Raw genomic sequence first — 16111 nt, 5'->3', positions numbered from 1 at the left:
CGGGGGGGGCCCCCCTTCCAGTATTGGGGAACATCCCGTCCCCGCGCGCATGTGCCACATCTATTTCTATGGGCACAAGCACTGTTCATAACAAAACTGTTCACACCCCTCTTGTTGGTGGAGAGAATTTAGCAGGTTTAAAGCTTATTTCGTGCAATTCTGCACATTTTGTCATGGGGTTGTCAGGTTCTAATTCTCAGAGTAAAAAACTCAACAGACGCTATGGAAGTTTAAACCAAGTTTATTCTTCCCAGAGGATCAATACAGCTGCATTAGACAAAACATGTTTCCACCAACACAAGTATATATACTCCAATTTAGATGCACTCCTCCTTATCTCCAACCATGACATATGTTATGGTTCAACAGGAAGACGAAGTGATGGGGTAATAAACTGTTCCTCCTCCCTTAACTTCTCTGGGATATGTAGGACGCTAGCGTCCCACCTGGCCAAAAGCCAGTGAAAATGCAGAGCGCCAAATTCAAATAAATTACTATAAAAATCAAACTTTTGTTTCACTTGTTGTGAATCCAGCCAATATGTCAGATTTCAAAAAGGCTTTTCGGCGAAAGCAAACGATGCTAAATTCTGAGGATAGCACCTCTGTAAACAAAGAGAAGGCATTTTTCAACCCTGCAGGCGCGACACAAAACAGAATTAAAAATATAAATCATGCCTTACCTTTGATGACCTTCTTTTGTTGGCACTCCAATATGTCCCATAAACATCAGAAATGGTCCTTTTGATCGATTTAATTCCGTCGATATATATCCAAAATGTCCATTTATTTGGCGAGTTTGATCCAGAAAAACACCGGTTCCAACTTGCGCAACATGACTACAACATATCTCAAAGGTTACCTGTAAACTTTGCCAAAACATTTTCAAACTACTTTTGTAATACAACTGTAGGTATTTTTTATCGTAAATAATCGATAAAATTGAAGACTGGATGATCTGTGCTCAATACAGGAGGAAAACAAACTGTAGCTAACTTTCTGGTCACGTGCCTCTATCTACTTCTTCATTACACAAAGTTTTGAGGTTCACACACGGGTTCACTGTTTGTGGTCAAATTATTCCTACCATGCATTAATACACGATCTGACGGCACCTTCCATTGATGACCTCAAAAAAGGACAGATCAGAACAACAGTTTAGTTCAATTCATATCTGTTTCAGGAAATCCAGACAAGCATTGACTATATGACAAATTATTACATTAACATTCATATCCATACTTTTTATGATTATTTGAATTGCTCGCCCTCCAATTTCACCGGAACGCCTAGCCCTAAGAAGTTTTTAATAACATTATCTCTACGACAAATGTCAAAGAGCATAGCAACATACTGTTACTGTTAAAACCATTTTCAAGTTAGTTCATACTCCCTTATTTTACTGGCAACCTCTCGGAAGAGTTATCAGATCAGGAAGTTAGCACCCTAACCCATCGGGGAATCCCACACTCCATAAGTCCCAATCTGGTGAAATTTGTATCGAAACAAAGACAAAAAGGAAATCAGCAATACACATGTCACAATCCATTTGGAGTAACTGTCATCCCTATTTAACCCCATAAGGAAATAATAGTATCTCATAAAGTAATGGTAAAATAGAGTAGAAACTGGTGTTTCTCATTCATTTTATAATTCAAGGCCATCTGTTTCTATCATTTCTAGTGAGTTTGATCAGGGCTCTCCGGAAAGTCAGGATACAGGGCATTTGACACAATTAAATATTCCCCCTCCCTTTTCTTTCCCTGTCCTTCAGAAACCATTTCAAAACCTTCCAAACATTTCCATCCTTCTGTATACCCAATTTAAAACTGAATTGAAAATACCCCATCCAAAATAAATCCCACAGTATCAACACCACTAACACATATTCATAACCTGTAAGTTGTGTGTGCGTGCTGGTGTGTGTGTGGTAAACCATAGGTCAAAAACACACATGAACAGGCCTCACTTATCTGGAACTCTGTTTATGGCCTACTCAATTTATTTATCTTTTTATATAGCATGTACTATTTATTCTCCATAACCACCGCACCACAATGTTCATGAAAAAATGGGGGAAAAAATCATTTCAACCCCTTTGCTAATTCCTCGTTACCCCACCACCCTTTCGTACATTCTAGAAATCAATTTCATAATAGAACCACATAAAATGTCTCATGAGATCAAAAAAAAACTAGGCTTCTGAGTATTTGGCCAGATAATTTAAATTTGTTACCTCTAGAATCCATTCCCCTGGCATTCTGCCTAGATTCTTCAACCCAAAATACTTTTTCCTGTGGCAAATTTAGCCAATTTCTCATAAAGAGTCCGTGATATTTGATCCTGGCATCTATTAAAAAGTTGGGTACGACTTGATCTCATATGTCTTCCTTCACATAAACTGTATGAACCACTATAGATCGAACTGAAAAAACACTTGCATAGTGGCATTCCCTCCGAATGCAGCAGGTTCCATTCCTACACTAATTCTTCCAATCTGATAGCTCCCTGTTTTAGATGTGGGACTATCTCCTTATGCTTTGATGTTTTTTCGCTACGTTTCTTTGACTTACTTTGGCCATTGAAGCCACTGTTAGTGACTCACTGTGGCCGTATTAACTCCTCGCACGTCTGAGAAGTGAGCGGAGTTATATTCCACTCTCAAAGCATCTTGCTCGATTTCATCCACAATCCCCGCAATTGCCGTTTTGATCACAGGTTTCAAACCTGCCATCAAAGCCAAAGTACAAATTCTATGAATGAACTCACGTACCCAGTCGTTTTGTAGCTCAGTACATCTATTAATTCCCCATATTTGAGCCGAATTGGTAGAATGCTTGTGTGCTTCTTTCAACGCCTCCATGGCTTTATTAAACTCCTCTAGCTCCGCTTGGAGAATCGGGGCCATCTGTCGCCATATCAATAGTTATTATTCCCCAACCTCTCCCATTTGTGTTTAGGGTGTTTTAAATTTCTTAACTCCCATCTATAATACACACATATTAACTATTTTCCACGGTAGCGCTACCCACTTCCCCGGAGAATAGTTATGGTTTTGTACCTAATTAATTGGTCATGGCACTTAATACCTTATATTAGTACCAATACTATAGCGTCTGCAAATGTATTACTGGAGAATACAGATTCCAATATTGCACCACAAAAATCACTGTTGTTGATAACATACGTTACCAAAATTATTCATCCTTGTCTTCCTAATTTCCACATAATCTTTCATGGTTCCCCCTCCCCATAGGGCATAAACCAACCTCTCTCTGTATTGCTACTGCATGTAACTCAGTGTCCGAATATCTTATTTAAAAAAAAAAATTACTCACTAGCTTCTAGAACTCTCATCTTCTTCTAAAACTCACTAGTTGCTAGAAATCTCGTCTTCCTAAAACTCATTATGTTCTAGAACTCTCGTCTTACAAAAACTCACTGCAGCTGGGACTTTTGTCCCTTTTACAGATCTCGTGGGGGAATACCCCCATTAGGGACCTGTAACGGCTTTCTTCCGTCGAAGGAGAGTCGGACCAAAATGCAGCGTGGTTAGTTCGATACATGTTTAATGAATAAATAAACACGACAAATACAAAAACAAGAAACGGAACGTGAAAACCTGTACAGTCTGTCTTGTGCTAACACACACAGAGACATGAACAATCACCCACAAAATACACAGTAAAAACCCAGGCTACCTAAATATGGTTCCCAATCAGAGACAACGAGAATCACCTGACTCTGATTGAGAACCGCCTCAGGCAGCCAAGCCTATGCTAGACACACCCCTAATCAGCCACAATCCCAATGCCTACAAAAACCCCAATACGACAACACAATAAACCCATGTCACACCCTGGCCTGAACAAATAATTAAAGAAAACACAAAATACTAAGACCAAGGCGTGACAGGACCTACCCTACACTGTATTGTCACTCCTAGGTCTCGCAGAGGAAAACCTCCACTCGGGACCTATCCTTATGGATCCTACCCTAAACCTGATTTTTACCTGGATCTTGCAGAGGAAAACCTCCACTCAGGACCCATCCTTAAGGAACCTACCCTCCACTAGATATTTACAACCGGTTGTTACACAATGGGCCTACCGAATAAACTCAGGCTCTCTAGGTCCATATCCTATAATTGTTCAGCCTATGTTTTCTCATCTCCCCAAGATGTCAAAATGAGTGAATAACAGGTGTGGGAACTGTGCGTATGTTGTTTGTTGCCAGCTCCTGCTCCACTGATCTGGACTCTCTGGTTTGACTACAAATCGTGGTGAACCCTGCTCGCAGCGCCAACTGTTAGGTTCTAATTCTCAGAGTAAAAAAGTCAATGGACACTATGAAAGCTTTTTTTTTACGTTAGCTGACATGAGCTAGTTGATCAGGACATTTCTGACAAATTATAAATAGCTCTCTAAGGTGTGCAAAGACGAACATGCCATGAGGAACTGATGATGCACTACTCAATTTCGAAATGTCAGCTTGTACACTCTGCTATTACTACTTTAAAGAGTATAAAGTATAAAGCCAGACTGGGTTCCTTTAAAAATAAATTGTAGGGTGCGCCCCGTCCTGCCCACCCCTTGCACCCCCCATAGTTTGGGAACAACAGTACTAGAGGTCTTCACTTGTCCAAAAAGTTGGAACTGATATGCATGAAATAGAGAACGGTTCCGAACAGACGCGAGGACAACTAGATCTGTTCTGTATTGACCTGGTTGGATCCAGTCTTGGTCCAAACCGGGTGAGGGAAGCACTAGAAAAGTCATTTTTTTAAGCTACTTTATTAAGCATAGCTGATAACCTCTCTCCCTCCTCTCGCGCTTTAAGGTGCCGCTCTAGCAGGCGGGGGAGGGGCCATACTGTGAGCGTGGGAAACGGGCAAGCAGGAGCGAGAGAGACATAAGAGACAGCAACCAACCAAGCCGACTTGCGCTATAGTAGTCTAATAGCTGCCATAGCTAGGTTAACTTATTAAATATGATTACGTAGTATCGGTCTCGACTGCATAAAACTGAGAGACACTTGTCAAGCAAGCTGTTGGCTCTTGGTAGTTGTAGCCTATCCTTCTCCTTTAACTTTTAATTACGTAATTGTAATTCCATCTTTCATTGATTAGACGTCTAACATTTGCCACACACTGAGGCTCTTTGACTGTAACCTATTGCCGCAATGATGACTTATGATTGGCCAGCACAACAAGCTACACACGCAACGTCCACTCGAGTGAAAAGCAAGAGCAGCGGCAAAAATTATAGAATTTCTCTCTCTACTGCAACAGTGGCGTTCAAATCTGTATGGGCCCACACACACACCCAATCAACACACACATCCGTTCCCTTACGCATTTCTACTATAACACCTTCTGTTATTTATTCTGCATTGTATTCCATAACATTCTCAGACCCAGATGAGTTTGCTGGTATCTACGAGCCACTGGACGTGAAGAGTAAGAAGATCCACATAGTGGACAGTGGTCTGACCTATAACCTCCCGTACCCCCTCATCCTGCGCCCGCAGCGTGGCGTCGACCTCATCATCTCCTTCGACTTCTCAGCCCGCCCCAGTGACTCCAGTCCACCCTTCAAGGTCAGTAGATTGTGCAGGACAGTCCCACGATTTGGACCTTTTGTCCTGAGTCCCGAAACCAATCATGTCCCACATTTTATCAACAAATTCAAACATCACTAATTGTTGTTTTGTTCCATATTTCAGTCAGACATTTCAACCTGTCTCTTCCAGTCACGTTGTGCTTATGAACAAATACATATCATAATGATGTGGTACTGGTGATGTTAAACACTTCTCCAATCGTTGTTGAGATCTGATACTCTGCGCAACGCATATGCCTATTGTCAATCAATCATATTTCTCAAATCTTTTCGGGTTAAATTCCAGCTAAAATTGGAGAGGACAGTTAGACAGTCCCTCCAGGATTCTGCGATCGCATAATTCAATGCAAAATCAACTAATCAGCGCATATTATGTGAGAGCTCGCAATTTTGAACAATTCCCGCACTTTTAGCGCATTAAAGGGTCCAATCAAAAGCGGGTTCGTAATTTTGACTAATTACTGCACTGTTACCATGGAAAATGGCCCAATCCAACCACACGTCAAAAAAGTTTTCCCCCTGGCCTGTCAGCGTATTCACGTGCGAAGATGATGGGTGATTGTTGATGGCTGGTGCAATGAACAGAAATCAATCTCATTTGCAAACAAAAATAACAGCTAGCGACCGTGCAAAACAATTTCAAAATTAACGTGAAAAAAACATCGCAGAATTTCAGAAAAGCTGCCGCAAAATCAAGCATTTTTGGCCGCAGAAATCACAATCCTGGAGGGACTGGTTAGGCCTAACAACTTGTAAAAAGTGTACTTCTGATGAAGAGCTACAAATTTAAGTAAATAGATGTATTAAACTCAAAGATATAAGGTCATTTCAACAAACTTGTGAGGCTCTCCATGCTCATTAGTTTCTCATTCAACATATTTGCTGCTACTTCACTCAATCCTGTTTTAAAAGTCTCCCTTCCTAACTGTGTTACAATCCCTTTGCTCGCTCAGTGCAGCGGGAGCAGGTGTGGCCGGAGCATTGTGAAGTTAGATCATAACCTGAATCAATGTCTAGGAAGATCACATAATGAATAATTAGTACTCTACATAACAGAACCAAATATAATCACATGATATAACATTACTGTTACACCAAAAACACCACCTAATTTGTTATGAGAGTTTAGGATGGTCAGCTGAATAGTAAAAAATAATAATAATAATGCAGCCAAAACTCAAAAGCATGCAGAATGATACAGGAAGGCTACAGTATGTGCCTTGCAAAAGTATTCACCCCCCTTGGCATTTTTCCTATTTTGTTGCATTACAACCTGTAATTTAAATGGATTTTTATTTGGATTTCATGTAATGGACGTACACAAAATGGTCCAAATTGGTGTAGTGAAATGAAAAATATAACATGTTTCCCCCCAAAAAAAATTTAATGGAAAAGTGGTAAGTGCATATGTATTCACCCCCTTTGTATGAAGCCCCTAAATAAGATCTGGTGCAACCAATTACCTTCAAAAGTCACATAATTAGTTAGATTGCACACAGGTGGGCTTTATTTAAGTGTCACATGATCTGTCACATGATCTCGGGTGTATATATACATCTGTTCTGAAAGGGCCCAGAGTCGGCAACACCACTAAGCAAGGGGCACCACCAAGCACACGGCACCATGAAGACCAAGGAGCTCGCCAAACAGGTCAGAGACAATGTTGTGAAGTACAGATCAGGGTTGGGTTAAAATATATATATCAAAAACTTTGAACATCCCACAGAGCACCATTAAATCCATTATTAAAAAATTGAAAGGATATGGCACCACAACAAACCTGCCAAGAGAGGGCCGCCCACCAAAACTCACAGACCAGGCAAGGAGGGCATTAATCAGAGAAGCAACAAAAAGACTAAAGATAACCCTGAAGGAGCTGCAGAGCTCCACAGCGGAGATTGGAACATCTGTCCATAGGACCACTTTAAGCCGTACACTCCACAGAACTGGGCTTTATGGACGAGTGGCCAGAAGAAAGCCATTGCTTTAAGAAGAAAATAAGCAAACACATTTGGTGTTTGCCAAAAGGCATGTGGAAGAAGGTGCTCTGGTCAGATGTGACAAATTTAGCTTTTTGGCCATCAAGGAAAACGCTATATCTGGCACAAACCCAACACCTCATCACCCCGAGAACACTATCCATCTAGCATCATGCTGTGGGGATGTTTTTCATCGGTAGGGACTGGGAAACTGGTCAGAATTGAAGGAATGATGGATGGTGCTAAATACAGGGAAATTCTTGAGGGAAATCTGTTTCAGTCTTCCAGAGATTTGAGACTGGGATGGAGGTTCACCTTCCAGCAGGACAATGACCCTAAGCATACTGCTAAAGCGACACTCTAGTGGTTTAAGGGGTAACATTTAAATGTCTTGGAATGGCCTAGTCAAAGCCCCGACCTCAATCCATTTGAGAATCTGTGGTATGACTTAAAGATTGCTGTACACCAGCAGAACCCATTCAACTTGAAGGACAAGTTTTGCCTTGAAGATGGGCAAAATCCCAGTGGCTAGATGTGCCAAGCTTATAGAGACATACCCCAAGAGACTTGCAGCTGGAATTTCTGCAAAAGGTGGCTCTACAAAGTATTAACTTTGGGGGGGGGGGGTGAATAGTTATGCACGCTCAAGTTCTCATTTTTTTGTCTTGTTACTTGTTTGTTTCCAAATAAAAAATATTTTGCATCTTCAAAGTGGTAGGCATGTTGGGTAAATCAAATGATACAAACCCCCCAAAAACTATTTGAATTCCAGGTTGTAAGGCAACAAAATAGGAAAAATGCCAAGGAGGGTGAATACTTTCACAAGCCACTGTAGTTTGTTAACATCATCGGTTCTAATTTGCACACGAACAGTAGTTCAAGAGGATCTAAATGCATATTCCCATGAAACTGATTGAGATCTAATGGTTGGCATGCACATGCAGTTTATGTAATAGTATTCACGATTGTCAGTGATGATGGCCTATTTTGAAATTAGGTATGCCTAACTTGGTGTTTGTATACGTTTCTTTAGACGATAAGTGTAGTCATAGGCAGTACATTGCAAATGGAGGATGCATTTTTAATATATTAGGTATTTTAAATGTGGTCACCCTTCAGGTTAGATCATTGTACTGCCAAGCTCTGCCTGCCAGTACTTTGCTTTAAAATGTTTATTTCATTTTATCATTGAAGATTATTTTGTGTGATGATTAAGTAGTTATGAGTTAGGATAAAAGTTACAATCATTTTACTATTCCGTAGTAATCGAGATGTGAACTTTTTGACTTGTTTTTTGTATATAGGAGCTGCTGCTGGCTGAGAAGTGGGCCCGGATGAACAAGCTGCCATTCCCTAAGATCGACCCCAAGGTGTTTGACCGCGAGGGCCTGAAAGAGTGCTACATCTTCAAGCCAATAAAGGGGGAACGGAACTGCCCCACTGTCATCCATTTTGTCCTGGTCAACATCAACTTCAGGATGTTCAAAGCCCCTGGTAAGTACTGTATATGTACAGTGTATGCCATATGTATGTCTGTACATGTTGTTTGTGTACATGTGAAATATGTGAGCCCTGTTTGAAAGTGATTTCCTCTTCAATTAAGCTATGTTTAGCTATAATTAATGTTATTTTAGTGACTGGTCTCCCCTATCTTGGTTTTGGTTCCTAGATCAATTCCAGTGTATTCCGATCAAGTCTGGTCTGTTCCGATGTATTCCATACATAATAATAGGCCCCTTACTGACTGTTTATCCATAGGGAATATGCCCCTACGGAAGTTGAGGGTTTATAGTGGAGAACTGGGCCATGTGTGGGATTGGTATTTTAAGAGTTGCCTAGTGGGGTGACTTATGAACCCATAAGGAGCAGATCTGTGACCAGGTGCTATGGGGGGAATCTCTCACTATGCTGGGAGAGCAGTGTGTGTAAACAGGGTAAACATCATCAGCCATAGGTACACATATATACACTGGCCTGGCCTCTGCGCTGCCTCACACACTGAATTATAGTGTTTAGGGCCTCATGACGAGGGCCACTCACATGTTGTCATACACTGATATATTTATGTCTGTGCAGGAGAGAGAGTAGGTTATATCACTGGTCTGTTAATCCCCTGTATAGTCAAAGACAAGTGTACCCTCATTTAGGATGCCTTAAGCTAAAGTGTGCCTTAAGCTACATTCCTAGGGTGCCTCGAGCTACATGCCTTAAGCTAAGGTGTACAACCCCTGTTGAATATGGCCGGTATCATGAGTGAAATTGTTGCCTGCAGAGCTGGTAAGGCTGTTTTCATGTTAGCCAGAGGTAAACAAATCATTGGCCAGAGCGTCAAGTGTGCGCTCTGAACTCTCAGAGAGTGAAATGAGATGGGTACTGCTAAAGCTTAAGAGGGTGTGAACGATGCTGAATGGGTGTAAACAAAGAAGAGCTCTACACTAGATACCAAAACATTCAAAGGCCATTTTCGCTAAAGTGAGTTTACAAGTTTATCAACTTTCAAAGCAGAATGACTTTCCCATTGTTACTCAAAAATGCAGTGTATAATATACCATTTTGTACCTCTGAGTCTCTACTTGTATTCCATGTCAAAAACAAACATGATTTCAAATTTTGCTACATAAGACCGAATCCAGGTGGTGAGTCACAAATGCCTAACCATCACGTAACTTCGCCATTGTTAAAATGGATTGTCAGTGCGTAATCCACTGGAGTTGGGGCTGAAACAACCGTAGTTCTGAATTAGTCATATGATATAGGCTATTATTAGCTGTATATGACCATTTATTAGTTAGTCATAGTCCCTATCATCCTGAAATAAATATCATCCCTTTGCTGTGTGTTTGAAGGAGTGCCTCGTGAAACAGAACAGGAGAAGAAGATGGCTGACTTTGACATCTTTGATGACCCCGAGACGCCGTACTCCACGTTTAACTTCCAGTACTCAAACCAGGCCTTCACACAACTCCACGACCTCATGGAGTTCAATACGCTCAACAACATCGAGGTATGTTCAGCCTTCAACAACATCACCACTGCCTACTGTACAGCCGTCTCTAATATGTTAGGTCAGACAGTTTTTGGAACAATTAAGTGCTCTTTAAAGCGCCAGGAATATGTTGATGCGGAGCCATACTAGTTTTGTCTGTGGTTGGTGCGTTATCGTGAAGTGTTTTTAACATCCAGGTCAAATTGATTCTTAAGCACTGTGTGTGGGTGTGTAAAAAGATCCCACGAATCAAAAAGTCAGGTCAGTCGGTCAGACCTAAAATGCCAGTGACTGAAGTGGTTTTCCAATATGACATTAGTACTGTATGTGGTAGATGGTAATGTGCATCCTGACTCCTGTTCAAACCACCCTCCACATAGAGGTGAGTTCAGTTAGCCAGAACTAATGTCTGTAAAACAATATTTCAACAACGTAAATGTCAGTTCAGCCAGCCAGATTTAATGTATGTTAAACATTCCAGCAACATCAACATTTGCTCAGTTATCCATCACTAATTATGGGTCCCCTGGAAATCAAACGCCTGTGTGTAGGCCTATGCTGATTGTTTTTTTTAATCTAACCTATAACCACACTGGAATTCATTATGATTGCTTGTTAACGGTCAATTGACTAACCACATGTGTAGGTTAATACAGTGTTTAATCCATTCCACATCTTCCATCCACCTCTCTAGGTGATAAAAGAGGCAATTAAGGAGAGCATTATGTACAGGAAGGAGAATCCATCACGCTGCTCTGTGTCCCTCTCACTCAACGAGATCCAGAACAAAATGTTCCTGAAGCGGGAGAAAGCCCGGAAGTGAGAGCCGGAATGCTGGCAGAAGCAACATCAAGCTATCAGACAAGACTTTGCGAAATGACATACACAACCAGTCAAAAGTTATTTCTACATTTTTTTTAAACTAAATAACACATGGAATCATGTAGCAACCAATAAAAAGTGTTAAACAAATGAAGATATATCTAAGATTCTTCAAAGTAGCCACCCTTTACCTTGATGACAGCTTGGCAGACATGCTCTCGACATAAGGTATTTATTTCAAGTTAAAGTGTACTGTTTTTATTTTATTTATTTTTTATTTGACCAGGTAGGCTAGTTGAGAACAAGTTCTCATTTGCAACTGCGACCTGGCCAAGATAAAGCATAGCAGTGTGAACAGACAACAGAGTTACACATGGAGTAAACAATTAAGAAGTCAATAACACAGTAGAAAAAAAAGAGTCTATATACATTGTGTGCAAAAGGCATGAGGAGGTAGGCGAATAATTACAATTTTGCAGATTAACACTGGAGTGATAAATGATCAGATGGTCATGTACAGGTAGAGATATTGGTGTGCAAAAGAGCAGAAAAGTAAATAAATATAAACAGTATGGGGATGAGGTAGGTAAAAATTGGGTGGGCTATTTACCGATAGACTATGTACAACTGCAGCGATCGATTAGCTGCTCAGATAGCAGATGTTTAAAGTTGGGGAGGGAGATAAAAGTCTCCAACTTCAGCGATTTTTGCAATTCGTTCCAGTCACAGGCAGCAGAGAACTGGAACGAAAGGCGGCCAAATGAGGTGTTGGCTTTAGGGATGATCAGTGAGATACACCTGCTGGAGCGTGTGCTACGGGTGGGTGTTGCCATCGTGACCAGTGAACTGAGATAAGGCGGAGCTTTACCTAGCATGGACTTGTAGATGACCTGGAGCCAGTGAGTCTGGTGACAAATATGTAGCGAGGGCCAGCCGACTAGAACATACAGGTCGCAGTGGTGGGTGGTATAAGGTGCTTTAGTAACAAAACGGATGGCACTGTGATAAACTGCATCCAGTTTGCTGAGTAGAGTATTGGAAGCTATTTTGTAGATGACATCGCCGAAGTCGAGGATCGGTAGGATAGTCAGTTTGACTAGGGTAAGTTTGGCGGCGTGATAGTGAAGAAGGCTTTGTAGTGTCGGAATAGAAAGCCGACTCTAGATTTGATTTTAGATTGGAGATGTTTGATATGAGTCTGGAAGGAGAGTTTACAGTCTAGCCAGACATCTGGTACTTATAGATGTCCACATATTCTAGGTTGGAACCATGGGGGGTGGTGATGCTAGGTTGGCGTGCAGGGTGCAGGCAGCGAACAGTTGAAAAGCATGCATTTGGTTTTAAGCGTTTAAGAGCAGTTGGAATCAAGGAGTGTTGTATGGCATTGAAGCTCGTTTGGAGGTTAGATAGCACAGTGTCCATGGACGGGCCGGAAGTATACGGAATGGTGTCGTCTGCTAGAGGTGGATCAGGGAATCGCCCGCAGCAAGAGCAACATCATTGATTTACAGTGTCCCGAGAACTTTTTGAAGTTAGTGGCACCCCATAGAGACTGCCAGAGGACCGGACAGCATGCCCTCCGATTTGACACACTGAACTCTGTCTGCAAAGTAGTTGGTTGAACCAGGCAAGGCAGTCATCAAAAAAATCAAGGCTATTTGAGTCTGCCGATAAGAATATGGTGATTGACAGATCGAAAGCCTTAAGGTCGATGAAGACGGCTGCACAGTACTGTCTTTTATCGACAATGCAGTTATGATATCGTTTAGTACTTTGAGCGTGGCTGAGGTGCAAAAAAAAAAAACCCTGACTGTCATAAACCAGTGCACAGCGGAGAAGGTACGGTGGGATAAGAGATGGTCAGTGACCTGTTTGTTGACTTGGCTTACGAAGACCTTAGATAGGCAGGGCAGGATGGATATAGGTCTGTAACAGTTTGGGTCCAGGGTGTCGCCCCTTTGAAGAGGGGGATGACTGCATCAGCTTTCCAAGGATGGGGATCTCAGATGATATGAAAGAGAGGTTGAACAGGCTGGTAAGAGGGGATGAACAATGGCGGATAGTGTCAGAAATAGAGGGTCCAGATTGTCAAGCCCAGTGATTTGTGGTCCAGGTTTTGCAGCTCTTTCAGAACATCTGCTATCTGGATTTGGTAAAGGAGAACCTGTCATTGAGAGGCTTGGGCAGTAGCCACTCAGCTGTTGGCCGAGGTTGGCTAGTTTAGGAGGAAGGCATGGCCAGCCGTTGAGAAATGTTTTTGAAGTTTTCGATAATCATGGATTTATCGGTGGTGACCGTGTTACCTAGCCTCAGTGCAGTGGGCAGCTGGGTGAACAGGAGGTGCTCTTGTTCTCCATGGACTTTACAGTGTTCCAGAACTTTTTGGGTTAGAGCTACAGGATGCAAATTTCTGCCTGAAGAAGCTGGCCTTTGCTTTCCTGACTGACTGCGTGTATTGGTTCCTGACTACCCCTGAACAGTTGCATATCGCAGGGACTATTCGATGCTATTGCAGTCCGCCACAGGATGTTTTTGTGCTGGTTGAGGGCAGTCAGGTCTGGAGTGAACCAAGGGCTATATCTGTTCTTAGTTCTGCATTTTTTGAACGGAGCATGCTTTTCTAAAATGGTGAGGAAGTTACTTTTAAAGAATGACCAGGCATCCTCAACTGACGGGATGAGGTCAATATCCTTCCAGGATACCCGGGCCAGGTCGATTAGAAAGGCCTGCTCACAGAAGTGTTTTAGGGAGCGTTTGACAGTGATGAGGGGTGGTCGTTTGACTGCTGATCCATAGCGGATACAGGCAATGAGGCAGTGATCGCTGAGATCCTGGTTGAAGACAGCGGAGGTGTATTTGGAGGGCAAGTTGGGCAGGATAACGTCTATGAGGGTGCCCTTGTTTACAGATTTAGGGTTGTACCTGGTGGGTTCCTTGATGATTTGTGTGAGATTGAGGGCATCTAGCTTAGATTGTAGGACTGCCGGAGTGTTAAGCATATCCCAGTTTAGGTCACCTAACAGAACAAACTCTGAAGCTAGATGGGGGGGCGATCAATTCACAAATGGTGTACAGGGCACAGCTGGGAGCTGAGGGGGGTCGGTAGCAGGCGGCAACAGTGAGAGACTTATTTCTGGAGAGAGTCATTTTTAAAATTAGTAGTTCGAACTGTTTGGGTATGGACCTGGAAAGTATGACATTACTTTGCAGGCTATCTCTGCAACTCCTCCCCCTTTGGCAGTTCTATCTTGACGGAAAATGTTATAGTTGGGTATGGAAATCTCAGAATTTTTGGTGGCCTTCCTGAGCCAGGATTCAGACACGGCAAGAACATCAGGGTTAGCTAAAAGTGCTAAAGCAGTGAGTAAAACAAACTTAGGGAGGAGGCTTCTGATGTTGACATGCATGAAACCAAGGCTTTTTCGATCACAGAAGTCAACAAATGAGGGTGCCTGGGGACATGCAGGGCCTGGGTTTACCTCCACATCACCCGCGGAACAGAGGAGGAGTAGTATGAGGGTGTGGCTTCAGGGTATCAAAACTGGTCGCCTAGAGCGTTGGGGACAAAGAATAAAAGGAGCAGATTTCTGGGCATGGTAGAATATATTCAGGGCATAATGCGCAGACGGGTATGGTGGGGTGCGGGTACAGCGGAGGTAAGCCCAGGCACTGGGTGATGATAGCGGTTGTATCTCTGGACATGCTGGTTGTAATGGGTGAGGTCACCGCATGTGTGGGAGGTATCAGGGGTATGAAGAGTGGAACTAGGGGCTCCATTGTAAACTAGAACAATGATAACTAACCTGAACAACAGTATACAAGGCATATTGACATTTGAGATAGACATACAGTGAAGCATACAGTAATCACAGGTGTTGATTGGGAGAGCTAGCTAAAACAGTAGGTGAGACAACAACAGCTAATCAGTTAGCACAACAACAGCATGTAAAATGGCGTTGACTAGGCAGAGAGGGTCGGATTAACTACACACAGAGCCTGAGTGCGGCTGGGGCCGACAGATAAAAACATAAACAAACAGAATGGAGTACCGTGATTAATGGACAGTCCAGCAGGCATCAGCTATGTAGCCAAGTGATCAGTGTCCAGCAGGCATCAGCTATGTAGACAAGTGATCGCAGTGTCCAGGGGGCAGCGGTAGATGGGACAGGGAAGCTAGACTGGCGAGTATTATCCAGGCTAAAAAAAAACTGTCTGGCTGTGCAGAAGGTAAAAGCCACTAGCAGTGGCTAACAATGACTAAATAGCTTGTAGCTAGTTAGCTGGTTAGATTCTGGAGGTTCTTGAATGTGTTCTAAAAACATCGATAGACCGGGTCATGGGTCCGGATATTGTAGCCCAGAAGTATGCTTCGGTGGTAGCACAGGAGCTCTGGCCGGGCTAGCTTCAAGCTAAGTGGATGGAAACGCTAGCCAGTAGTAGTCATCCGGGTTGTGGTTAGCTAGTTAACTAGTTGTGAAGATCCAGATGAAAATGTTCAGTTTGCAGTGGGAATCCGGGGATAAAAATAATAGGTCCGTTATGCTCTAGTTAGAGTCGCGTTGTTCGAACTGGCGAGAGCTTTCCGAGCTTAGCTGATGACCACTAGCAATGGTTTGCTGACTGATAGCTGGCAGTTAGCTGGCTAGCTTCAGTTGAGGGGTTCCGGATCCGAAGTAAATATAAATACTTTAGGGGGAAAAAAGC

The 16111-nt window shown here is 42.5% G+C and overlaps 1 protein-coding gene across 1 annotated transcript in view; it reads left to right on the top strand.

Annotated features, from left to right (window-relative positions):
- The window catches only part of LOC112250949 (cytosolic phospholipase A2), a 55934-nt gene extending 44246 nt beyond the window's left edge, over positions 1-11688 (top strand). The window contains exons 15-18 of the mRNA XM_024421520.2: positions 5413-5597; positions 8904-9093; positions 10446-10603; positions 11280-11688. Coding sequence (XP_024277288.1) covers positions 5413-5597; positions 8904-9093; positions 10446-10603; positions 11280-11408 — 662 coding nt within the window. The 3' untranslated portion in view covers positions 11409-11688. The remainder of the gene's footprint in view (positions 1-5412; positions 5598-8903; positions 9094-10445; positions 10604-11279) is intronic.
- Positions 11689-16111: the final 4423 nt, after the last annotated feature.

Source organism: Oncorhynchus tshawytscha, linkage group LG01 (genome assembly GCF_018296145.1).
Source record: "Oncorhynchus tshawytscha isolate Ot180627B linkage group LG01, Otsh_v2.0, whole genome shotgun sequence".
Taxonomy (NCBI): Eukaryota; Metazoa; Chordata; class Actinopteri; order Salmoniformes; family Salmonidae; genus Oncorhynchus; species Oncorhynchus tshawytscha.
This window is presented reverse-complemented; position numbering and strand designations above follow the sequence as displayed.